A 25,384-nucleotide genomic window follows, 5' to 3' on the forward strand; every position below is an offset into this window, starting at 1 on the left:
TCTGAAATCTAATGGTAAAAAATTTGATACCATGCAGGACTGGAGGAGAGTCAGTCTTTGGAGCTATACAGCTTAATTCAAGTTTGAGAGTTATTAGCCAAGATATATTTTTCACCTGTGTCAGTTGATCACTTCTGCCATCTGACTATGGACTCTGTGTGTGTATATATAGGCAAGATAGCCTATTGGATTTTTGTTTCACTGATGGCACTGAATTGTTTTATGAAAATGTAAAAGTATCAATTCCCAAAATGCAGAAAGTTAGCACTATGTATCTGGGTATTTACTTAACAATTGACTTTTAAAAAGTGACCTGCTTTCAGTAGCTTTAATGGTAGACTTGATTGATGAAACCTGGCAACAAAAATTAGAAAAGTTAAGAACATTCTCATTTGATTGCACAGCTTTAAATAATGTTACTTGTGTACACAGAAGGGTCTCAAAAATTCCTTATGCAGAGATGCACTTGTAACAGACTGGTTGTTTCTAGTAGAAATTTTCATTGATCAAATACGGTGAACTTCGGTGTGTTTGTAGAAGATGAACCTTTTTAAAGTTAAAGGTGCCTCTTACTACTGAACTGAGATTTCAATTTTCTAATACTGAAAGAGTGCAACTGCATGCATTTCTTTCATCTGAAAAAGTGCCTTATTTAGCAGCTCTTTTTCCTAAATGCCTAACACTTAGTATCAGGTGTATGTAATAATATTTTGGAGTACTCTGTTATAACTGATTTTGCAAGGGGTTAGAATATAATGAGAAGTGGATCAGAAGCAAGCCTGGTGCAGTGATTTAAAAAAAAAAAAAATTACTATAATGTTGAGATTCTAGCAAGGTATTGGAATGGATATAAACTTAAAATGAGAAAAACACAAACTGTAGTCATCTATTGTTACGAAGTTATTGCTCGGATTCATGCATGAGGACTTTTCAGATTGTCTTAAAAGTTGCCTTTTATAGAAGTTCTTTCTTGAAGATGAGCTTTAATTTGTGTTCCTCCAAAAGCTTTCCTCTTAAAAAATGTAGAACTGCTTGCCTGAAACTTTATCCCTTGCTTCTGCTAATTGGAAATCTCTCATTTCCTTTCTTTAAATCTTTTTCCTAACAAACTGTAAATAGTTGAAGGCTTTCAATCTTTGCCATTTATGTTACAAAAAAGTACTGTGACAGTTAGATTTTTATAAATATTCCTCGGCATAATTGTTGCTTCCCCTCCCTTCCGCCCCCCTTCCCCCCCACCCCCCCCAGCCCTTAAGAAGATTTGGCAATTTACTGTGACTTATGTTACAATCTTCAGAATTCTTCAGAAAAAAAAAAAAAAAAAAAATCAGTGATTACCCAGCCAGGTGTATAAGTCTTTTGGCAAAACAAGTGTTGTTATGCTGAACTGAATTTCTGCAGAGGTCTTGCTGAAGCCAGCATAATATGAACACACAAAATCATAGAATAGTTTGGGTTGGAAGGGACCTTTAAGGTCATCTAGTCCAACCCCCCTGCAATGAGCAGGGACATCTTCAACTAGATCAGGTTGCTCAGAGCCCCATCCAACCTGACCTTGAATGTTTCCAGGTATGGGGCATCTACCACCTCTCTGAGCAACCTGTGCCAGTGTATCACCACCCTCATTGTTAAAAAATGTCTTCCTCATATCTAGTCTAAATCTACTCTCTTTTAGTTTAAAACCATTCCCCCTTGTCCTGTCGCAACAGGCCCTGCTAAAAAGTTTGTCCCCATCTTTCTTATAAGGCCTCTTTAAGTACTGATAGGCCGCAATAAGGTCTCCCCGAAGCCTTCTCTTCTCCAGGCTGAACAACCCCAACTCTCTCAGCCTTTCTTCATAGGAAAGGCGTTCCATTCCCCTGATCATTTTCGTGGCCCTCCTCTGGGCCCGCTCCAACAGGTCCATGTCTTTCTTTTGCTGAGGGCTCCAGAGCTGGACACAGTACTGCAGGTGGGGTCTCACCAGAGCAGAGTAGGGGGGCAGAATCACCTCCTTCGAGCTGCTGGCCCCATTTATTTTGATGCAGTCCAGGATACGGTTGGCCTTCTGGGCTGCGAGCGCACATTGTTGGCTGATGTCCAGCTTTTCATCCACCAGTACCCCCAAGTCCTTCTTGGCAAGGCTGCTCTCAATCCCTTCATCCCCCAGCCTGTATTGATACTGGGGGTTGCCCCAACCCAGGTGCAGGACCTTGCACTTGGCCTTGTTGAACCTCATGAGCCCTTCACACAGGCGCACTTCTCGAGCTTGTCCAGGTCCCTCTGGATGGCATCCTGTCCCTCAGGCATGTCGACCACAACACTCAGCTTGGTGTCATCTGCAAACTTGCTGAGGGTACACTCGATCCCACCGTCTATGTCACTGATGAAGATATTAAACAGTACTGGTCCCAGTACGGACCCCTGGAGGACACCACTTGCCACTGATCTCCATCTCGACATTGAGCTGTTGACCACTACCCTCTGGATGCGACCATCCAACCAATTCCTCAGCCACCAGACAGTCCACCCATCAAATCCATACCTCTCCAGTTTAGAGAGAAGGATGTTGTGGGGGACCGTGTCAAAGGCCTTACAGAGGTCCAGATAGACGATATCTGTATCTCTTCCCATGTCTGCTGATGTAGTCACTCCATCATAGAAGGCCATTAGGCTGATCAAGCAGGACTTGCCCTTAGTGAAGCCATGCTGGCTGTCTCAAATCACCTCCCTGTCCTCCATGTGCCTTAGCATAGCTTCCAGGAGGATCTGCTCCATGATCTTCCCAGGCCCAGAGGTGAGACTGACTGGCCTGTAGTTCCCCGGGTCTTCCTTTTTTCCCTTTTTAAAAATGAGGGTTATGTTTCTCCTTTTCCAGTCAGTGAGAATTTCGCCGGACTGCCACGGCTTCTCAAATATGATGGATAGCGGCTTAGCAACTTCATCTGCCAGTTCCTTCAGGACCTGCGGAGGGATCTCATCAGGTCCCATGGACTTGTGCACCTTCAGGTTCCTTAGACAGTCTCGAACCTGATCTTTTCCTACAGTGGGCGGCTCTTCATTCTCCCAGTCCCTGCCTTTGCCAAATTCTGTGGCTCGGGCGGTGAGGCTTGAGCACTTGTCGGTGAAGACTGAGGCAAAAAAGTCATTGAGTACCTCAGCCTTCTCCATATCCCGGGTAACCAGGTCTCCCGTTTCGTTCCAGAGAGGGTCCACGTTCTCCCTAGTCTTCTTTTCATCCCCAATGTACCTATAGAAGCTTTTCTTGTTGCCCTTGATGTCCCTGGCCAGATTTAAGTCTCTTAGGGCTTTAGCTTTGCTAACCTGATCCCTGGCTGCTCAGACAATTTCTCTGTATTCCTCCAGGCTAACTGTCCTTGCTTCCACCATCTGTAGGCTTCCTTTTTGTGTCTGAGTTTGTCCAGGAGCTCCTTGTTCATCCATGCAGACCTCCTGGCATTTTTGCCTGACTTCCTCTTTGTTGGAATGGATCGCTCCTGAGCTTGGAGGAGGTGATCTTTGAATATTAACCAGCTTTCTTGGGGCCCTCTTCCCTTCAAGGATTTATCCCATGGCACTCTATCAAGCAGATCCCTAATGACATGCTTAAATATTTGCCGATTCCAGTTCTGATAGCTTATTTGGACAATAAGTATTCTAAATACCTACTGGAAAATCAAAATCAATGTTAGTGTATGTCTTTAATGAATGGTTACAATGTATTTTCTCTCCTCTGGCAACAGGTTGTCTTGGCTCGAGAATTGGCAAGTTCTAGAGAATATGCAAGTAAGTATTGACTCCTTCAACATGAACTTTTTAAAAATACAATATCAATCTAGTCCTGTTACAAAACACCTATTCAAAAGACAGAATCAGTGGTTTTATGATAATTTTATCTAGCAAAAAAAACCCCAAACAAATTACTTAGATGGACTTCATTTGGTTGTACCACCTGCATTTTCACACTCTGTCTTTTTTTCATTAAGTTAAAATTCTAGAAAAACGTCATATCATAAAAGAAAACAAGGTGCCATATGTGACACGAGAGAGAGATGTAATGTCCCGCCTGGATCACCCTTTTTTTGTGAAACTCTACTTCACCTTTCAGGATGATGAAAAGCTATGTATCCTTTTAAATTTTTTTTTAAAAAGTTTTAAGACTTGCTGTAACGCTTTCTTAAAAGTAACAATTCCCAATTTTGGTTCCTTTGAAACATTGTCTAACAGGAATGATGAAAATAACTTGAGGTATTTAAAATATCTTAATGTTTGCAATGCAATTTTTGCAGTCACGGTTTTAATAGAAATTAAGCAAATAGAATGAATGTGCCCCCTCAAAGAGAAGAGTGTGTGACTTGCGGGACAGGGGAGATGAATGAAACAGTAACTTATATTGTTCATGTGGTAAAAACTGAAGGGCGACTTGCCACAATCTAAGTTTAAAATAGTTTAAAAAAAAATAATTGGGGGGTGTATGGGAAATGTTTTAGAAATGTTTTATTTCTGATATATACAGCAAAACACCACAATTCCTGTGTTTAAAATAGGGGTAGCCAGCTATATTTGCTACTATTTCTTATTTGAACAATTAGATCTACTACAATTTTTCTTATGTAAAAGTGCTTACAGAATAATCTGAATGATAGAAAGCTGAAACTCTTTTATTTGGGCCACTGTTCCGCAAGTTATCTCTCTAGCAGTAATTGCAAAGTGCAGTTTCATCTTGAAAGCTCATTGGTTTGCAGTCGGCTTTTTTTTTCTTGTGAAAAAAATGTTAATCATGTGAATTTCCTCCTAAACTTCCTGCTTTGAATTGGCTGTGCCAAGGGTAAAAGGATAGAGGTAAAAGGATAGTCTACTTCTGGGGTCAATAAGTAGTTGTGTTTTTCACAGAGGCCGCTAGCAGTGCGAACAGGCCCTATATCGTGTGTTGTATGTACATACATACGTACATACGCACATGCACCAACAGAACTTACAGGGGCTCTCTTTTGTAATGTAATCATTTGCTCATTGAACACTGGGCTGACTTTGGAACTTTCCAGATGATGGGGCAATTTTAAATTTAGGTTGAATACTCATTATGACTGTAAATAGTTCTCTTTGAGGGCAATTATGTATACAGCTTAAATGAATTATTCAGGTGACTTTCTGGAAAAACTACAAATTTAACTCTTTATGTAGTCTTTGCTATGCTAAGAAATTGGGACCTGTGTCCTAGACTGTTAATATATTCAAGAAATTGTTTTGGGTTCCTACCATGTAAAGTTTCAAATTAATCAACTTCACTTCTTCCCCATTGTTTGTGTATTTTTAGTATTATTCTTGACTTTGGAATGAGGTGTGGGGATTTCTGTTTAGAATGGTTTAGTGATAGACCTTAACTATACTTAAATTCAGATTTTGGGCTTAGCTATGCCAAAAATGGAGAGCTGCTCAAGTATATACGCAAAATTGGCTCATTTGATGAGACCTGTACCAGGTTTTATACTGCTGAAATTGTATCAGCCCTGGAGTATTTGCATGGGAAAGGAATAATTCACAGGTAATACAGAGTTAAGACCAACATGCATTTGATTATGCACAAGGTGTTTTTTTTCTAGAAAGGTTCTTTGTGAAGTCTAAAGCAAACGTGGATTTTGTGGAAAGCTAATGAGGACATAATAGCATTTTATTAGCATTAGTACTGTTAACGTAGGGAGCTAAACAATGAAAGCTTTAGGAGGAGAGCCAATCTCTGTTACTAGACCAACTGTTCTAGTGGGGAAAAAGTAAGAAAACTTTTTGGCCTAGAATTAACATTACCAAAAGCTTGTCTTTTTCAAGCTTGATCAGTTGGTCTAAAAACAGAAACTGACTTTTCGTTTAACTATATTTTTTTCTGTGGTGTTATGTACCAAAAGTAACTAGAATTCTGCTGGTGTGTGAATTAGTGTGCAGCATGTCATCGAGAAAAATAAAATTAATGTATGTCAGTTTTCACTGAATGAACAATTTCCAAAAAGCTGAATAATAACTAGGTAAATGGTGAAATTTAGCAAAGTTTTTAATAAGACCTTCACAGTTGTTCTTGATGTTATTATATTGTCTGGATAAACATGTTTTGTCATTCATGTTTATTAAGCAAATTAAAGCTGTAAGTGTAAGAAATCTGAGGCAGAGAACTTCTTTTTGGGTAAGAAATCTATTGTGTCTGTAGGATCCCAAGCAGTTTTTCATGGAACAGTAGATGCTAGTTGGCAAAAAGCTGGCTGATTATAATTCTGATAGCATTATTACTTCTTTCAGTTATATTTAAAAAGACAAAGTATTTTCCTAATACTTTTCTGTGAAATAATTGGGAATAGAATCTAAGGGGGGGTGGATGTGGAGAGTACTAAAAGCATAGAATTTTCTGTGGGGTGGAGGGAGGGGAAGTTCAAGAACTCCCAGTTTCACTTTGATTATATAGTCCATGTGTTAGGCTGGGAGAATGCTTATAAAATGAATATAGCATGATTGTAAGTATTATTAAGCCTATATCAGAAATCTTGTGTTCTAAAAGAGCTGCTTTATATTTGTCTTCGTATGAAGGCCACTATGAAAAGCTCAAAAGAAAACAGTGAAATTGTGCAATTAGGGAACTTTATACTAAGTTTATTTAATTGTAAGTCCGTAGCTCTAGCAGCGCCTGAAAGCTCTTGGGATTTTCTGCTGCCTAAAGAAATATGACATGAGATAGGATCACTTTAAGATGCCAGGCTACTCTGGAAAAGTTACTACAGATATCTCTCTCTACTAGATATATAGCTATATCCTAGATCCATAATATATTATTAATATATAATATAGTTATATGATATATAAACTCTATGTGTGTATAGAGTACAATATATATACATACATATGTATATGTAAAAAAACCCACACAGAACTGTTAAAAAGGTCCATTCCATTCATGTACTTTCTACTTCTCTCTGAGAATAGTTACGGAAACGGCACAGGATTTTATGACTTGTGTGTCATAATTACTTCATTCCAATTGCTCCCTGTGCTAATCCACAGACTTTAAACTGTACAACTGCACAACCCATGCTTTTCAATAATAGGGGACTGTAATCTGAGAAAAATAATGCTGCGCAGTGGTTGATGGAAACAGCTTTGAATTTGCATTGATTTTTCTTACCAGTCAACCAAAACAACTCCCATGCTTCTAGATTTCTTTATGAGCATCCAAAGATACTACTTAGGAGGGAGGAATGTCGACTTTCTTGTCAACTGAGGAAACTTGGTGCAAAGTAAATAATATCATAACAGTGTAACCCAATGCTATTTTCTATGTTGTTGCTAATGAACCTGTTGACATCTAACTCTATATTGCTATATATTGTGTGTGTGATACTGTGAGGTCTGGTTTTATTCAGAATCAGAGGCAGTGTCCATACAAATGGTATGCATACATTTGAAATACAGATTATACATGGATTTGTATGTGACAAACGTAAACATGCCATTCTTAAAGAGTGGAGGTGGTTTACAGTTCTTATCTGTTCTTGACATTAAGCTGGGGGTGGGGGGGTTGCCATTGTTTGACTAACTGGAGTTTTTTTGCACTGAGAAAACAGGCCTAGAAGATCTTACTGCCATATCAATCTGTCAGATGTTACTTAAATTAAGGCTTGGGAGTGAAGGGTTTTGTTTTTGGTTTTGTTTTTTCATTTTTGTTGAACAAGTGAGATGCACAATAGCTTAGTTTTGAGATTATTCATTACTTCAGGTCTTTTTAGAAAAAGAAATTAATTAATGGGCTTTTCAAAATCTGTTAGCAGTCTGCATGTTGACAGCTACAAGTTAGAGGAAAGTTGAAACAACAATGTTCACAGAATGTCTGCATCATTTATGATAGCATTATGCACGTAAGTCACTACACGGTTTTGCAACTGTAATTTGTGTGCTGTTTAAATATAAAAATCTGCCTTTTCCAGGGACCTTAAGCCAGAGAACATCTTGCTAAATGAAGATATGCACATTCAAATAACAGACTTTGGAACAGCAAAAGTATTATCTGCAGATAGCAGACAAGGTATGCTGTTGTTTACTTCATTATGTGACACAGATAACTATAGCAAGTGGTCCTTTGAAAATGTACGTATGTTGTATTTACCAAATAGGAACCTTTAAATATCATTACCTCTTAAAATCATAGAGAGATCTTGAAACAGTTTTGACTGTCAGAAGAGGTAATATTTGATGTAGTGGTATAGCCAGCTAGATCATCAAATATAGTGGGAAGTTAAACTACTTCAAATTACTTTTCATTTGCAAGACAAGAATACAAACAAATAGTTACTGTGGCTCAGCTGAAACAGTAAGTTTTTACTTTGCTTATGTATTTAACCCCAGTGACTATCAGAGTTGCTCAAATGTGAAGGTTATAGAATTCTTGTGTCACTAGTTGCTTAGTATTAACCTGTGAATCAATGATGCTGTAAACAGTGCCTGAAAAAAGCACTAGGCTGAACGGAATTTGGTAAACTTAATTTTTTACTTGAATGTAGTAAGCTTGTGTTGGTAGATTTTATACCTAACAAAGTGCCTAGCTTCTTGAACCAAACAGATATCACTGAGATTAATTGATTTGTCTCTTCTGTGGATGGGTAGAGAAATGAAATTCCCGTGTGTTCTTTGTAGCATTACATAACTTGCAATAGATTGCCTTTGTTGTTTTTTTTTATTGGGTGGGGGCAGGGGGACAAGGGGGAGGTTGGCTTCTCCATAAGTATGTATTTACTTATTTCTTTCAATTTTCTTACCAGCGCGGGCAAACTCATTTGTAGGGACAGCACAGTATGTTTCTCCAGAACTGCTGACAGAGAAATCTGCCTGTAAAAGGTGAGGACTCTATTGTATTGCAGAACTTTACTGACTCTGTCAGGATGCTGTCAAATGGGGGGAAGGGGATAAATAAAGCAAGCGAGCTTAGTATTTCAAAGAAACAAGATACTTGAGTATAAAGGTTTTTTTAAGAAAGTTTGAAATATTTTTTCCTTAAGTATTGCTTCTTGTCTGAGTGCTGGTTTCCTCAGTTCATCTACCTTCTGGAGTTCTACAGGCAGGATTAGGTGTTGTCAGGAGAAGGCGGCCTATAATGTGAAGTTGGATTTCTCTTAATATAAATCAGAAAAACTTTCTGTTACCCAAATAATATAATTATTTTAATTCTGTTTTATATAAGCTTGCTCTAATATGGTAATTCCTGCTGTAAAAGCAACAGAATGTTGTATTTTGTCAGTTAGGGGAAAGGCTACAGCTTTCTTTGACTTGTATTTAGATCAACTTGCAGTTATCTTTACTAAGCTCTGCTTGGGGTTTGCAATGGCTTAAAGCTCATCTCTGTGCCTGGTATGAATGATACCCTTAAGAAATTTCTTCTCTCATTTGAATTGGTTCTTGATGGTAACCTACAGACTGTTGTATATCTATTTTATTACAATGATGGAAGAATAATCAAAGTAATCACTGACAAATCATAGGGAAAAGAGATCTCTCATACGAATAACTATGATAATTTGTGCTAGCTTTTCTTGAAATGATAGAAATGCCATTAGACTTTCCACTTCTGCTTCTAGTAAAGAGGTTTTAACTGGTTTGTCTAATGGAAAGACTTCAGGCTATCATCTCCTTTTAGAAATTACATAATGCTTCATCTTTACAGAAAACTCTTAATTTGAGTAGTTGTGAGTCTTTGTTAGCATTTTAGTCTTCCATGAGGATTTCTAAGCTTTAATCAAATCTATGTATAGTTTACTTCGAGGTAAAATAAGTTAAAAATACTCTTTCAGGCCAACACACTAAAACTTAAGACTTTCCCTCACCCATGTACTATATAGCCTGCCTTTTTGTTTGTGTCTTAAGAAAAGCTTTAAATGAAAAAGCTGTATTGTGACTTTTTTTTTGCATAAAATATTTCGAGGAAAGGATTTTGATTCTGAAGGAGCATATATTGCATTAAGTTGGATGCATCTTTGAATTGTGGTAGTGGATAATAAGTATTCTTTTTAGTCTCATTACATACCCATTAATTATTTTGAGTGAGAATTCAGCTGTCTTGCATATATGCTTGTAGTCAGTTGTTGTAGGATGGTTACTGTATACTTTTTTTTCCCACCCAAAAGTTGTGTTGCTGGACCACTCTTCTATCAAGGAATGAAGTAAAAATAGTGTGGAAATTATGCTAGGCAGGTTTGTCTGATGTGTTTGTGCTATGTTCTAACTAGCAGAAGCTTAAGAATTTTTTAAAATTACAGTTTAAGGACTTCTTATAGGAAAACATGCTATATGTTTTTCCCTCTTTCTTTTGAAGCTCTGACCTCTGGGCTCTGGGATGTATAATATATCAACTTGTAGCTGGATTGCCTCCATTCAGAGCTGGGTAAGAGATTTAAGATAATTCTTTACATGTGGATCATAAATATATTGACTTGGTTTTGGCTTTTACCTTACTATCAGTTCTGAAGTACAACTTTTCATGGTGCAGTGTTGCTGTTAATGTCATGCCTGCTTTTATTTGTCCTTTCTGATGTCATGAAGATGCTTAGACAGCTATAACTAGAGTTCCTGAGAGAGATTCCTTAATTTTTGCTAGGATTTCACATGTAATTTATACCATAAAGGTAACTATGCCTACATGAAGAGGGTATGAGGCACCTCTGTATTAAGCCATTTGAACTTCTCATGTTATTATTCAAGTATCTGGTGCTTACAGGATCATAGATACTTGGAAGACTGTACCCCTTTACCCTAGAAAGATTTATGGGAGTGTGACTTAACTTGTAGATCTCCTGTTTAATATTTGTCCAGGTTATGCACTGTTAAGGTGAAAGAACCATGGAGAACTAATAACAAGAGTTAATATTTTTCTCTTTTGCAGAAATGAGTATCTTATATTCCAGAAGATAATAAAGTTGGAATATGACTTTCCAGAAAAATTTTTTCCCAAGGCAAAAGACCTTGTTGAAAAGCTATTGGTAAATATTTGCTGCGGTTAAATGATTTGATGACATTGGAAACATTCAGCTTATGTAGTTCTTTTTTCCTGAAGTTGCTATGCACTCTATGGCAAACCTTATAATAAGAATGACTGTGAGCATTATTGACGGCATAGGGGAGTGTCTTGAAAATCAACATCCATTATTAAACAGCACTTAGATTATTATTTTTTTAAAATCTGAATTCTAAAGCGTGGACAAGGTATGTCTCTCAGTGAAATGGAAGCAAGTGGTTCTAAATACTGTGCATTACACACAGAAGTTAAGATTCAAATACTTAGGTTTACATAGTACTCAGATAAATTCTTGTTCAGTTGTATAATGAATCATTTAATTGAAAACAGTGTTCTATATGTCATGGGGAGATATATTCATTACAATGTAAATCAATTTACCTTGCATTTTAGCATGCATTTACCTTGCACTTAATGCATGCCTTAATAGTATCAGCCAAAGAATTACTCTGCATGTGGATGTTTGACAGATAGGAAGAAAAAATAGTTCTGTCTCATAAGTGAGATATAGTCATGACACTAAAATGAATATGCAGGGAACATTTTGGGTGGTATAAGCTTTTTGAAGTTCCGTAGTGTAGTATATTAGCATGCGGTAGGGGGTGAGAAGGAAACTCTGTGTCTTATATTTGTGGATGATGATGAGTGAAACCATTGTAAAGGGCCTAGCAGCATGTTACTGTGTCCAGGCCAGCTCTATGGCCCAGCCAGTGCCTGCTGAATGGTAAGGTCCAGGTTGCATCAACATCCTGGGAACTGTGTGGTTTTAGGGTGCTTGAGAGGTTTGACACCAACTATAGCTTCCACAGCTTCTTGCATCACTGGAATGTGATGCTGGGCTATGCTTAAATAAGCTATGCTCCATCAGACCTTCTCTGTCTGTTTGCTTAGTTTTGTTTCTGTCTTTATGAAGAAACAAAGCCAAAAAATTGTGTGAACCCAAAGAAGTGCTCCTTTCTCTAGATCTGTGAGCTGGTATAATCAAAATGTTGCTGACGACATACTGCCAAATAAGATCTTGTATTATAAGCAGTCTCCTTATATTCTAGATATGTATCCTTAGGACAGTGAGACCAACTGGTTTTAAGTTTTCATATGCTGCTGTGCAAATGTGAATGGTGCTTGCCCCTTTCTTGTCATTATTTTAGGCATGTTAATTTAATTGTAATTTGCTCAGGTGCTAGATGCTACCAACAGATTAGGTTGTGAAGAAATGGGAGGATATGGACCTCTTAAGGCTCACCCCTTCTTTGAATCCATTGTGTGGGAGAACCTACATCTTCAGACACCCCCAAAACTTACAGCGTATTTACCTGCTATGTCAGAGGATGATGAAGACTGTTACGGAAATGTATGTTTGTCTATTGCTATATTCAGCTCTGATGCTGCATGAGACTTTCATTAAAGCATAATTATTGCATATTAAATATTTTTATTGAAACTACTGATTAGTTATATTTTAATGAAGACTCAATTATTAAGAATCTAATATAAAATTGCTGGTTAAAGTTTGAACTAGTCAGCTTTTTTTTTTTTCCTGATAAAGTGAGTGTTTGGAAAAAATACTGGTTGGCTTGCTTTTGACCAAGCATACTTTTTTGAATAATTTTGCCAGTTAATCTGTAGAGAGTAGGCTGTCTTTTTGCATAATGAACAAAAGCATGCTTAAATTAAAAGCTGCAGTTTAGTGCAAAATAAGCTTTTTAATCAAAGAAATTTCTTTACTTCGTTTTGTTTCCTCCGTTAGTATGACAATCTCCTGAGTCAGTTTGGTTGCATGCAAGTTTCTGGTTCTGCCTCTTCCCATTCACTGTCTGCCCCAGAGACAAGTATACCACAGACATCAGGAGGAAATATTGAACAGTATATTCATGATCTTGACAACAATTCCTTTGAGCTGGACTTACAGTTTTCTGAAGACGAAAAGAGGTTACTTCTGGCAAAACAAGCTGGTGGAAATCCTTGGTAAGATCTTTGAATATAGCTCATCTGTTACTTGCACAGCAGTAAAGAATCTAGAAAAATAAGCTATTTTGATTCAAATTAATATTTGTCAATCTTAATATCTTCAAGCAAACAATTAGCAACTAGATTTTTCTTGACTTCTATTTTTAAAGCAATAGCAGCAAAAACCTAATATTATGTTTCTAAAATTCACAAGTTCTCAAAGATGATGTGGGGTATGTTTATAAGATAGGCAGAAATACGCTAGAGAGTTTTAGAACTATAAAAGGTTCCTTCTTTCCTACAGTTGCCATAGGTTGTTTTTTTTGAATGATAATATTCTGTTGATACCTAACCAAAATACCTGCAGACCATGTACTCACTAGTGTTTCTCTTCACTTTTGAGAGGAGTTTCTCATTTGTGATTCCCTCCCCATTAGATTTTAGAAAAAACGCTTTGGCGTGGAATGAGGAAGAGTCCAAAACTCATCTAGTAAAGGACTCTTTGGCGGAAGAGGAGACTCTAGGGAGAGACATGGAAAATTGCTTGATGAGAATAATAAAAGCTGTTTCTGTGGAAGAATTATTTCTGGAGTGATAGTTATTTTTCTTTTTTTTTTTTTTTTTTAAGGCATCAGTTTGTAGAAAATAACTTAATCCTAAAAATGGGTCCAGTGGACAAAAGAAAGGTAAGGGCTTTTCTTAATTCCTTGTAACAAGATTCAGCTGTCACATTTTTGCACAGTTGCAGCATAGATAAGGAACCTGTTTTAGAGCTAGCTTGTTTAACTTCTTTGTAAGTGTCAAATTGTTTTGTTTATTTTTTTAAAATGTAGTGTTTTCTTGTGAACAGATTGTTTTTTCTTAATTTAGTGGTGTGCTTTTGACTTTTGGAAGAGGCTAAAAGTAAATGTGCTATTGATGCTTTCATTTTGAGACTGTAGTAAACGAGTTTTTCCTTCCTCTCCTCCTTCCAATCTGATATAACCCACTAAATGCTCTGTTTTGATTCATGTCTGCATGTCGATTGAGCCACAAATATCAGAAAATAAAATAAAAGCCCATATTGTCCCTAACTGTGGTGTTTTTTCCTGGATCCGACTAGTGCCTGTATCCTGAGAGAGGCAGAGGTGACATTAGAACAGCTTTAAGTATTAACTTTAACATGGTACAGATGAGCAGCGATAGTCTGTGTCATCTTTAGAGGAGTGTAAGTTCTCTTTCATCTAAGTTGCTACCTGCTTGTTCCTAATTTTCTTCACAAAATGATGACTATTGATTTCTGTGCTGGAATCTTCACAAATAGATTTTGCTTCACTCTGTACAGCTAGTTGTTTTACGTTTTTTTAGAGCTTGAAGATGCTTTCTTAAAATAGTACTTGTGTTTTGCCATGTATTAGGAATGCACTGCAAGCCCCTAAAAAAGAAGTGAGGTCAAATAGGTAAAGCAAAAGGGAAAGAAAAAAAAAAATCCCCCAAACTCAAACATACTATCCTATCACTGAGCTGCTTTAGTTCTACCTCTGTTGTTAAATTCAGAGATCTACACGTTTACATTTTTTTCATCATGCTTTTTTTGCATTGCTGCTTCTGATTTTCTTGTTAGGGATTGTTTGCACGTCGGCGCCAATTGCTGCTCACAGAAGGGCCCCACCTGTATTATGTGGATCCTGTCAACAAAGTTCTAAAAGGAGAAATTCCATGGTCTTTAGAGTTGCGGCCAGAAGCCAAGAATTTTAAGACATTTTTTGTTCACACAGTAAGTGACTTTCTTTAATTTCTTTGTAAGTTGCACTGAGGTGCTTGGACAATTATTGTAAGTTGTTAACAAATAAATTTTTCTGGAGAAAATATAATACCTTAAATACAAATGTTGATAGCCTTAATTTAAAAAAACCACAAAACCCAACCCCCAAAAAAACCGAACCAAAACAAACAAAAAAAAAACCACAACAAAAAAACCCTGACATACGCATTTCCTACAAAAATACAATTGTATTTTTTCATTATTCATGTGTAAATAAACTATAAGTGGATTTTGGGATTTGCAGGAAGTTCTTAAAAAGGACTTCTAAAATTTAGCCCTCTTTGTATATAGTGGATCACAAGGAGTGTACCAACAATGTATTGTCAGTTGACTTGACTGCTTAACAATATTGAGCTACCAGATGTATGGTTATTCAGTAATATATTGTTATATAACTGTAACTGAATTTAACTTCTGGAAAGTTTATGAACTGATTCTGAATAATTATTTTATTGGTAGGTGCAGAATAATTACTGCTTTTTGGTTAAACTGTATTTGGAGTACTCATTAAAATGTTGTTTACTTATAGCCAAACAGGACATATTACCTGATGGACCCGAGTGGGAATGCTCATAAATGGTGTAAAAAGATACATGAAGTTTGGCGGCACAGATACCACCAGAATGCTGCTAAATAGTAAAGCTCATCCAAAATTTCCCAGTTTCCCTACTTGCTGCTAGAACTCCGTGTGCAGCCGATCAGAGGAATCTTTTCAACCCACCTATTACCATCTCAAGGGGAAGCATATGTCTGAAATGTTCTGTTTTGTGTTTTTTTTTTTGGTTTTTTTGGTTGTTTTTTTTTTTTTAAGAAAGAAAAAAGGAAAAGCAAAAACCTAATGGAATTCAGGGTCGCTTTGCTTGCTCTTTGTGCTTCTGTTGAGGCTTCCACATGCATATCATTGCAGTGAAGATCTTGCTTTTGTGCACTTCAGCTCAATTTCTGCTGCAGACTAGTGGATAGACCTTGCATTACCAGCTTCACTTAAGATGAGTTAAAACCAATCCACACGCACACACGCTGAATCATGTACCAGCCTTGCATTTTATGGGGCTGGAGTTTTCTGTGACTTTCAGATTATCATTAAACTGTGTTTCATCAGGGAGCTTTTACATGCCTCTCCTAAGCACCACCTCTTTGTTTTCTCTTCCTTTCCTCACAATCCCCTAGCTTATTGGTATATGGCATTTGTAGCCAGGTCAGTTGCACCCTTGTGTAATTCCTAATATAGTTCTGGTTGCAGGATTTATGTGGTACTTTAGCAATTATGTGAATGAATCAGATGTATGTGTCTGGCAGACAGGCTCCAATGATACAGGTTGTGAGAGAATAAAATGCTGAACATGGCACTGAAAGTTTTCTAAAATTGAAAAGTTGGCTTCTGAAGCATATAAGATTTTAAACATTCAATTTAAATTTTAATATGAATCGTATGTGTGTTTAATCAAGGGACAATAAACTTACCAGCATGCTTTTAACTAATGCTAACTAAAAAATTAACTAGTTTGTATGGGGGGGACAAGGTTACTGTTAAAGTAGTAAATAGTTTTTCATCTTTTCAGATGAGGGCTAGAAGCTTTCTTTCCAGGGTGTGCATGTATTGTGCATTTTAGTGGGGCCAACCTATTTACCTGGGTAGAGAAGGAAGTGTGAAAGCTTTGTACAATTGATTACTTGACTTTTTTTTGTCTCATTGTATAATAACATGTACAAATAATCCTATTTTTGGTCCTGACCAAATATTTAGCAACTGAAAAAAAAATAAGCAATTGAAATATTAGATCCATAAAGTAATCTGGTTAAAAATTCAAAGGAAAATATTGATACAAAGGGGAAAATATATGGTACTTAAGGCGTATCTATAAAATGAAAATATTTTTCATATCGATCTCCTTTATGCTCTTCAAATCAAGGCTTTTTTGTGGTCAAACATTTCTTGTAACGTTGCAAAGACATAACCTTCCATGTGCTAAAAATAACTTCCGTAATTTGTATGTATTTTCAACATGCCCGTGTTCCTGAACCTTGCAGAGAGGAATGACCTAGGTCTGGACAAAGGCATTCCTTCCTTGTTTTAAAAGCAGTATAAACATCACACCTATTTATTCACCTTCTACACATACCATCTCTTTGCATTTTGAGGTCTCATACTATGATGTGCTTTTCCTTCCACCAAAGAAAGAAATGTTCCACTACAATGTTGAAAAAACTCATGGGCTACTGTTCTAGAGGCAGTATGTTAAAAGTAGTGGCTTCTCAGGCTTTCTCAGAAAATACATGAATGTTGGATATTTTGTTGTTGTACAGGGTGAAGGAGATTTATTATTGATCTCTTAAAAACTGTGTTATGTGGTTGAACTTGATGACAATTCAGCTTTTGCAGTATCTTCCAGTGTTTAAAGGAGAGAGTGCAGTTGCCTTTTTTCTTTTGGAGGAACTACACTCTTGTAGTCTTCTGTTATCCCACCATGTACACAGACTTGACAAAAGTAAATCACTGGCTTACAGTGCCTGGTGTTAAGAGAGCTAAGGTGTCTTGTAGGTGGCTGAGATGAGAAAGACAGAACACCATTCCCTTTGCATCATGAGAAATTTCATCACATACAAGGTACACTCCTTGTCACTAAAATTTGAATAGCACAGTACACCTTCTTTCTGTGCCTGTATTAATGCTATATTTACCATTCTAACCAAGATGACATGTATTGCAAGCTTGTTGCAGTGCTACCCATTTGTTCTTTGGCTGTCAAATTCCAGCTGTATGTTGGGTCCACTGGAGGCAACCATACTGCTTTTGGATTTAGTCTTTGGTATAGAGATGTAGACATATTCCCAATTTTATACAGGAGAGTTTGGCAGTGATGGCGATTCATGGTGCCACTGCTGTTCGGTGTGACAAAACTTGGCCTCACATAAAAGGTCTGGCAAAGTTGTTATGCTGATAGTGAACACCTTAGCTTCATTAGGAGATGGAGTGATCTCCATTGGCTTGTTCACTAGGTGGAAATTTAGGAATGTTTAAACAAGTTTTCTGTAATATTTAGACTTGTAGTCATTTTGCCATAACAAAGTAATTACTCTGCTTTTTCACACCTTCAAAATCCTCTCTCAGTAGACTTCTGTCATGCCCACCAAAAGCTTTCAGCCAAAGAAATCTTGATAGCAGTAAGCTATCAAGAAGGTGTCTGGAAGACTGATGTCTGCATTCTAGTATTCCTTTTTTCTTTTGACAATGCTGTCATTAGAAAACTGTAAGCATCTCTTACAGGCATCCTTCCCCTTAGAACTTCAGTGTTCCAAATCAGGTCTTCCTTAGCTGCTGCTTTTTTGGGGAGGGACTAGAACTTTTCTGGGAGAGGTATTTGTCTTTCTGGGACTCTAAGTGAAATCTGTGGTTTTGAAAGATGGCAGAAGAATAGAGTGAGGCAAGACAAAGCAATCATGTGGATTTTAAGTATGTTTCACCAGTTTGTCCACTTAAATGTGTATTGGCAGGTGCTGCATACTATGAAGGGCTGGTTCCTGTTTTAAATGCTTATACCTGAAGTGGAGTAGCTTCAGATCTTTGTCCTGAAGATCACTCCTGTAGTTCCTGTAGTTCATGGGAGTTCATGGAATGAAATGTACAAGGGAGGTTCGTTGGAGCTGCGGATAAGCCAGTTAATTTCTCTGCTTTTTATCTGAGGTCTTTCGAAGCACAAAAAGGGTTGTTAGGCACTTGAAGACTCTTCTTCAGACTCCTCACTGCAAACCTACTGAAAACCCAATCTGTTGATTGATTTATTCCATTTTTTGCTTTTTGAACAATTGCCAGTCATTTGTAAAGAATCTGGTCAGTAACATAATTTTGTTTTGCTTGGGATTTGAACTTCAGGAAGGTGTTTATTGCATCTGTTTTCTTTGGGGTGGAGCTTAAGAAAAGATGAAGTACTACTGCTAGAAAGGATATTTGAATCAAGCTGTTCTATTCAGTGTCCAGCCCAGTCACAGGAAGTTTAAAACTACTTTGATACACTCATCTCTCCAGTTTATTGCCATTGACCGTAAAGTCCAGTTTTGAGAAGGATTTGTATTAAGAAAGACTTGTTTCAGATGTGATGTTGAGGCATTGTGAGCAGACTGATATTACCTATTAAGATCTCGTTTGCTAAGCACTTAAATGCTGAAGACATCAAACTGTCCGATAGTACTGTGATCCACTTACTTTTCTCCTTCTGACATGATTTAGTTGTGAAGTATCTGCTCTATATAAGCCCAGAAAAAACTCTGTAGGTTGAAACAAAGATGTGATAATTGTAATCCATTTTTATAGTTCAAGATGCTTAATTTAATGTGCTTGATATCATTACATTTTGTGCTGGGAACTTTGAAGAATCCTGAGAATTTGCCACCTGTACATTTAACAGTTTCTTTTGAATGATTTAGTAAAGTCAACACAATTACTTCGTTTGGCCTGTGGACAAAAGATTTTATTTCAACACCGTGCTGAGGAGAGAACTTGTGTATTAATAGCTGCCTAAAGATGTGGTCTGTGGATTTTGATAATTCTTTCTACTAGTGAATTACACAAATAGGTGTGGTATTTATACCTGAAATTTTGCTGAATGCCTGTAATATTTTCTGCAAATATTTTATTAATTAAATGGAAGTGCTCCTGCAAAGCTTCATGACACACATTGTCCATCAGTTGATCAAGTGAGCTTACAAACAAGTAATTCTCTGACCCAAAATGGCATGCTTTCACTTAAGGTAAGACTGGTAGTTTAAGAATGTTTCCTCGTTATTGGAAGAAATATGACTTATCCAGTAAACAATTGGAGAGGTTCTTAAGCACCCAATAACCTGGTCTGTCTGTCAGCATGGCAGTGAATGTAGATGGTTGCCATTTGACAAAGCTTCCTATGACCATGTACTAACTCTGATTGGATGTGGCAAATGTTCTAAATTGTAGCAGGACTTACAATTACTGTATCTGACAAAAAAGAAAAAATAGGAACCAGGAACCATCATCAGTTTTGATAGTTGTATGCTAGCTGTTTTCAGGTTGGTGGCAGTCAGTTATGTGTGTAATATTCTCTACCTGGTTTGTAGCTGTAACTGTGATGTACAGATAAAAGAAAAAAAAAACCACACAAAAAAAAAACCCCAAAAAACCAAAACAACAAACAAAAAATCCCCCCCGAAACACCCCAAACAAAAAAACCCCACACCCCCTCAACAACCACCACAAAACAATCTCCCCTCCTCCAAGAACTCGTGAAAACAGAAGCAAATAATGCAATGATATAAGATACACACTTTTGTATTTTTATTCTTATAAGGTTATTTGCTGGCTCTTGTTGGCCTCTAGTTCAGTCTGTGTTATTTAAATTCTAATATATGAATTATTTGGATTGAATTCATGTTCGGGGCCATGGTGTTGTATGTATTGATGTACAGCCTTGAATGTGAATAATTATTGTAAACTATATTTTACACCTTTTTTCTGGCTTTATTATATAAATTTTCTATTGGTCGATGATTTAATCATATCTCATAATTTAATGACTGTTTATTCTCCTCTCGACAGATCTCTGTGCTGTAGACGTGTAGTTAGTGACTGGATGACGGATTTCACTTATGCTTGGTAGTCTGTAATAAAGGCATGTAGGGTCCTGGCCTGGCCTCCGCGTCTTCCTTCCGCCGCGGGGGGGGCGGACGGGCAGGCGGCACCTCCGCCCCAGCGGCGGCGCTGTGGCAGGCGGAGCGCCGCTTCCGGGGCCGCGGACTTGGCGCGGCGGGCGGGCCGCCTGCTGAGGCCGTAGCTCTCCGCTCGGGCGCGGCTGCTCCCGTCGGGTGGTCGCGAGCGGCCCCGGCGCACGAGGCCGCTCCAGCGCAGGCGCTGGGTGAGAAGGGGAGCGGTTTCGCGCGGGACGCTTCCGGTGGGAGGTGCGCCCGGGGACCTGTAGCTGGGGCGGACCCTTCCGGCGGCAGCGAGGATGGCGGCGGAGAACCACTGCGATTTCCCGGTTCCCCCGATCGGCGGCCTCGGCCTGGGAGGCCCGGGCGGGCCCTGCCGCCGGTGCAGCTCTGCGCCGCCGCCTGGTACGGTGCCCGGCAAGTGGGTCCGGCTGAACGTGGGGGGCACCTGCTTCCTGACCACTCGGCAGACGCTCTGCAGGGACCCCAAGTCCTTCCTCTTCCGCCTTTGCCAGGCCGACCCCGACCTGGATTCGGACAAGGTAAGCGCTGCTGCGCCGGCCCCTTCCCTGCGCCGGCCCCCTCCCGCCGCGCGGCGCCGGGTGCCTCGGTTCCGCGTGGGAGCCGGCGCTGCCGAGGGCTCGGTGCGCTGTGTCTCCTTCCTGCGGGGCGGGCTGCTGGTGCTCCCGCCCGCGGTAAGGCAGAGTAGAAAGGGAGCGCGGCGCTCGGTGCTGCTGTGAGGGGCTCCGCCGTCTCCGGGGAGTTCCTAAAGGTCGCATTGCTTAACGAGTCCGTGTACTTCAAGGGAGTTTAGTTGGGGGGGGGGGGTGGGCTGATTTCATGCAAAGCGATTGGGTTCGTGAATAACAACTGTTTATAAATACAACAAAGAGAGCACAGGACCGTTCGTGTGCTTGTTTAAATTTCTGTGTTGTCTGACTGGGTTTAGTTTTAGTGTTTTAACGGAGTACCTGCCTGCACGGATGTCGTGTTATTTCTGCACTGTCATCACCCTCTTGTTTAATTTCGAGAACCAGATCAAACTACTTTTGATAATAATCTCTCTCACTTAGCCATAGCATTCTGTGTTTCAGCAGTTCTTTGAGTAAAATATTACTTATTCTGCATGGACTGCAAATGGTGGGTGATACTGAATATTCGGGTGTTCATTCTGACTCATTTTAGTAGGGAAAGAAAAGTTACTAATCAAGATTTTATTTATGGAGTGGTATGTAGTAATGGGTATAAAGTCTTCGTATATAGTGCTGGCTCTGAAAGAGATTTTGGAGCATAATGGTCAAAAATGGACTTCCAGTAAAGTACATTTAGGGACAAGAAGGGAACAGCTTATAACCCTTGAATATATAACCAACAAGTTAAAAATAAAAAGTTGATTTTTAAATATAAATTTTTAATTTTTTTTTTCTCCAGTGAGACTAGTAGTAAATTTCTTTATTTTCTCATGCATAACTTCCAGAAAGGATGTTAAAATGCTTAAAAAGATAGGGAACAGGACACTATTCCAGCGTTAGAGAAAAAATACCTTAAAGTGTAGTGGTGTGGGGGTTGGTTTTTGTTGTCTTTGGTTTGGGTTGGGTTTTTTTGGAGAAGATTAGCTTAAACTGACCTATAAAAATAAATTTTAAAATGTAGGTGGCTTACTGATAGGTCAGAAACTGTCTTTACTTGGGAGGGAGTAGGAAAGCTTTTTTCTAAGGTTTCTTAAATAAAAGATAAGGCATACTTAATAATTAAGGCACCTGTTGTTCCACTGCAAAAAGATGCTTATTTGTTATCTCTCAATGTCATCAGAAAGAGAGAGAAGGCACATTTTTAGAAGAAATGCTTTAGTTCTAATTAAGGCATTTGGCTGCCTTTTTTCAACAACTGATGAAATCAATCATCTTTCACAAGCACAATCAGTGAGCTGTTGCTATCTTGCAAAAATTTCATGAGGCTACTAGTCTAAACGTTTTATTTTTTACTGTGCTTACATTTTTGGGTTGTAGCAGCATGTCATAAATTTACTAAGGTTATTTAGCTATTTGGTAGGATATGGAGAGACCTGATTAATTTTTTTCACTTTCCTAGACTTACATAGTTATAGTTGTTAATAGCGTACATGACAACTTAAAGCTAGCTGCAGTTACAGCTATAGAAAGACATCTTTTGCTTACAAGGAACATGCCTATACATTATTTGAGCTGCTTAGATATTACTAAGTGTCATCCTTTCTTGCCAATGTAGAAGTCTAATGGAAACCACTTTAGCAAGATACAACAAATTGCATTGTCCTGTCATTGTGAGTAGCCTTTTTTATAAAATCGTAGCTGGTATAGTTTAATCTTTAATCTTTAATAGATTATTGTGTAAATCAGTAATGTGAGGCAAGCAGTAGGTATAGAGAGAACTACAAATTGTTGTGGAAAATCTGAATTTAGAGAAAATCCTGTTATTCAGAGATGCATTCTCTAGGCTTATGAAACTGGATATCTTCAATTTGATGTACAAAAAGCAAAGCCTTTCCTGGTTAAATATGCACTATGGTCTTCTTTTCAGTACAGTGTTTGTCAGAGTTTCATGCCCCTGTGGTCTTGACCATCTTTAGTCATTGATTTTCACTTCAACCATTCAGAGCCTGGTTTCTGCAGTCACCTGTCATCTTGGATTTTGCAGAAGTGGCCTACCTCTTAGATTACCCATCATAGTGTATTAATTACAGTACCTAAGATTACTTAAACACATAGAGCCTTTCTTCCAAGGATTTGATTCAGAATCTTTAGATTCTTCATCTCCTGTAAACAGCAAAACATAATCCAAGCAGTTCCTTTTTTTCCTCTGAATGATAACAGATATCATAGATGTCCTTTCAAGAGAAAAAAAATCCTTCCCTGATATCTCACGTTTGTGAACGTACCGTCTTGATACAATAGCACATCAATAGATTGTATGGTTTAATTTTGAGGTATCAGAAGCCTTTAACTGATGAGCACAGATATTTCAAGGGAATAATTGGTGATATTTGTGTTATCATCCTGGACTCTGGTTCTTCTCCTTTACCACATATATGTAAATCAAAATCTGATAGCAATAGATTTGTTTTTTCCCTCATGGTCTTACTTTTTAGAGTCACATTATGACCTGTAACCTAAGTTGACATATTTTTCTTAATCATACACTAAAGATTATTTACAATGACTACTATGCAGCACAATTTTCTGCTCATAAAACAGTCATTCTTACAAGGTGCAGCTAATAGGTAAAGATACTGCCCTCTTAAAGCTTGGAGCATTAGAGCTGGTCTTTGACCTATAATTCCCTGGGTTTGATTCCATTGTGTTTTCTTCCTAAAATCACATGGGTTTTAAACACCTAGTTTTGAACTTTAAAGTGAGAGAGAATGCATATTTGAGCTCACAGGTAGGCTGATGCCTGTTACACCCGTCCCAGACATACTTGTCCCTACCTCCAGATGAGGATGTGGGGGAGGTGGGGTGGGGAGAATCCTGAGGGATGAGCCAGCAGATGAGATTATCAAAACAGATACCCACAGCCCTCTGTTTGAAAGAACTATGAAAAATCTGCTCTTAACAAGGTGTATCATGTTTCCTGTATGGGGAATTTGTCTGGGATGCACTTCAGTAATTTACTTTGGGAAATTTTTGATGTATTTTCAACAGATTAATACTGAATTGTGCTCGTAATACAAAACACATTTTATAGGTTGTAGGCACATTTCATATTCCCCTGATCATGCTCCATCTGATAAGTGTGTAACTCAGCAAAAACGAAGGAGGAGGTGTATTTTTTTATAACTTCAGTGAGTTAAACCAGCTTGTGGAAAGCTCTAATGTTGTCCCAACTGACAAAAGGGATGGCAGATTGCACATCCAGAAGCAAGACTAAGCAGAAGAGCCAATAATTAAATTAGCTCGTACACCAGTAAATGTATGTCTTTGAAGAAAAAGGTTTAGTTCACATTCTTTCTTGCTTTGCAAGACTGCCAAATCAGAATCTTTAGAAAATGAAGCCATAAGAAATGCTTATCTCAGATGAGAACAGACCTATAAGCAAAACTAAAAATTAGTAATAGAGCTCTTTCTGCCTAAACTCAACAAGTGAGGCATATCAAAATTAACCGTGTTGATACATTAAGAAGTTCTGAAAGAGGTTAACTGGATGAGTTTATTAGAAATGAGAATAGGAAACTGAAATAGTTCATAGGTTGTACTTTACAAATATCAGTTGCATACATAGCGATTTTCCTCTACTGTAATTTCTACGCCAACATGTTTTTTGTTATTTAACTACATAAATCATAAGATTTCCTTAATGCTTGCTATTTAAAAGAATTGAAAGGCTTCAAGAAAGGTAGCATGTTTGCATTCAAATTATCTTCAGGTGCTAATATTGAACAAGGCCGTGCCCCATCTCTTGGTATCAGGTATGTTTCCAGTTGCAACAGAAGAAAGATTAACCTTGGCACACCCTGTGGCAAAACTAGTGTGGAATGGAATGAGATAGTGACATCAATTCTCTGAATTTAGTATGTTTTACAATGTGGTATGCATCTTTGTATTTAAGACTCTTCTTTGTATTTAAGACTATTTGAGAATCATTTCAGCAAATGAATGAGTGGTAGTGGTCATACCTACTGTTCACAGTAGGATTTGTTTTCCCGAGTATTTAAATCTTGTTTTAGAGATGAATACGTAAAAATAAACAAGCAGACTCTTGCTCACTTTTTCATCTTTGTTTAACTTACTTAATGCTTGTATTGTAAGTTTTACTGCCAGATATTTCCTGCTTTCAGCACCTTCCTATTTTATCTATATGCCAGTTTTTCTTTTATAAACTATTCTGTCATTCTTTAAACTTCCCCCTAAGCGAGAAGATTGTCAGCCTTTCTTAATAAGGTTTTTGGCAACAGTATT

At 38.0% G+C, this 25,384-nt stretch overlaps 2 protein-coding genes across 8 annotated transcripts in view; both read left to right on the forward strand.

Annotated features, from left to right (window-relative positions):
* PDPK1 (3-phosphoinositide dependent protein kinase 1) overlaps nt 1-20,429 on the forward strand; it is a 39,638-nt gene extending 19,209 nt beyond the window's left edge. For all 4 annotated transcript variants that reach the window (XM_075165656.1, XM_075165653.1, XM_075165654.1 and 1 more), the window contains 12 exons: nt 3,723-3,765; nt 3,966-4,103; nt 5,380-5,524; nt 7,944-8,041; nt 8,775-8,850; nt 10,322-10,390; nt 10,889-10,985; nt 12,198-12,371; nt 12,768-12,985; nt 13,596-13,653; nt 14,571-14,723; nt 15,301-20,429. In XM_075165656.1, coding sequence (XP_075021757.1) covers nt 3,723-3,765; nt 3,966-4,103; nt 5,380-5,524; nt 7,944-8,041; nt 8,775-8,850; nt 10,322-10,390; nt 10,889-10,985; nt 12,198-12,371; nt 12,768-12,985; nt 13,596-13,653; nt 14,571-14,723; nt 15,301-15,408 — 1,377 coding nt within the window. In that variant the 3' untranslated portion in view covers nt 15,409-20,429. The remainder of the gene's footprint in view (nt 1-3,722; nt 3,766-3,965; nt 4,104-5,379; nt 5,525-7,943; nt 8,042-8,774; nt 8,851-10,321; nt 10,391-10,888; nt 10,986-12,197; nt 12,372-12,767; nt 12,986-13,595; nt 13,654-14,570; nt 14,724-15,300) is intronic.
* A 90-nt stretch (nt 20,430-20,519) lies between these two features.
* Nucleotides 20,520-25,384, forward strand: part of KCTD5 (potassium channel tetramerization domain containing 5) — a 37,427-nt gene continuing 32,562 nt past the window's right edge. Inside the window, exon 1 of one of the 4 annotated variants that reach the window (XR_012676169.1) lies at nt 20,520-20,992. Coding sequence is in view for 3 of the 4 variants with exons in the window: in XM_075165659.1 (XP_075021760.1) it covers nt 20,750-20,992 (243 nt within the window). In the remaining variant the exon portion in view is untranslated. The remainder of the gene's footprint in view (nt 20,993-25,384) is intronic. The other 3 variants (XM_075165659.1, XM_075165657.1, XM_075165658.1) reach the window with 3 other exon arrangements.

This window comes from Calonectris borealis, chromosome 16 (assembly GCF_964195595.1).
Source record: "Calonectris borealis chromosome 16, bCalBor7.hap1.2, whole genome shotgun sequence".
In the NCBI taxonomy this organism is placed as follows: Eukaryota; Metazoa; Chordata; class Aves; order Procellariiformes; family Procellariidae; genus Calonectris; species Calonectris borealis.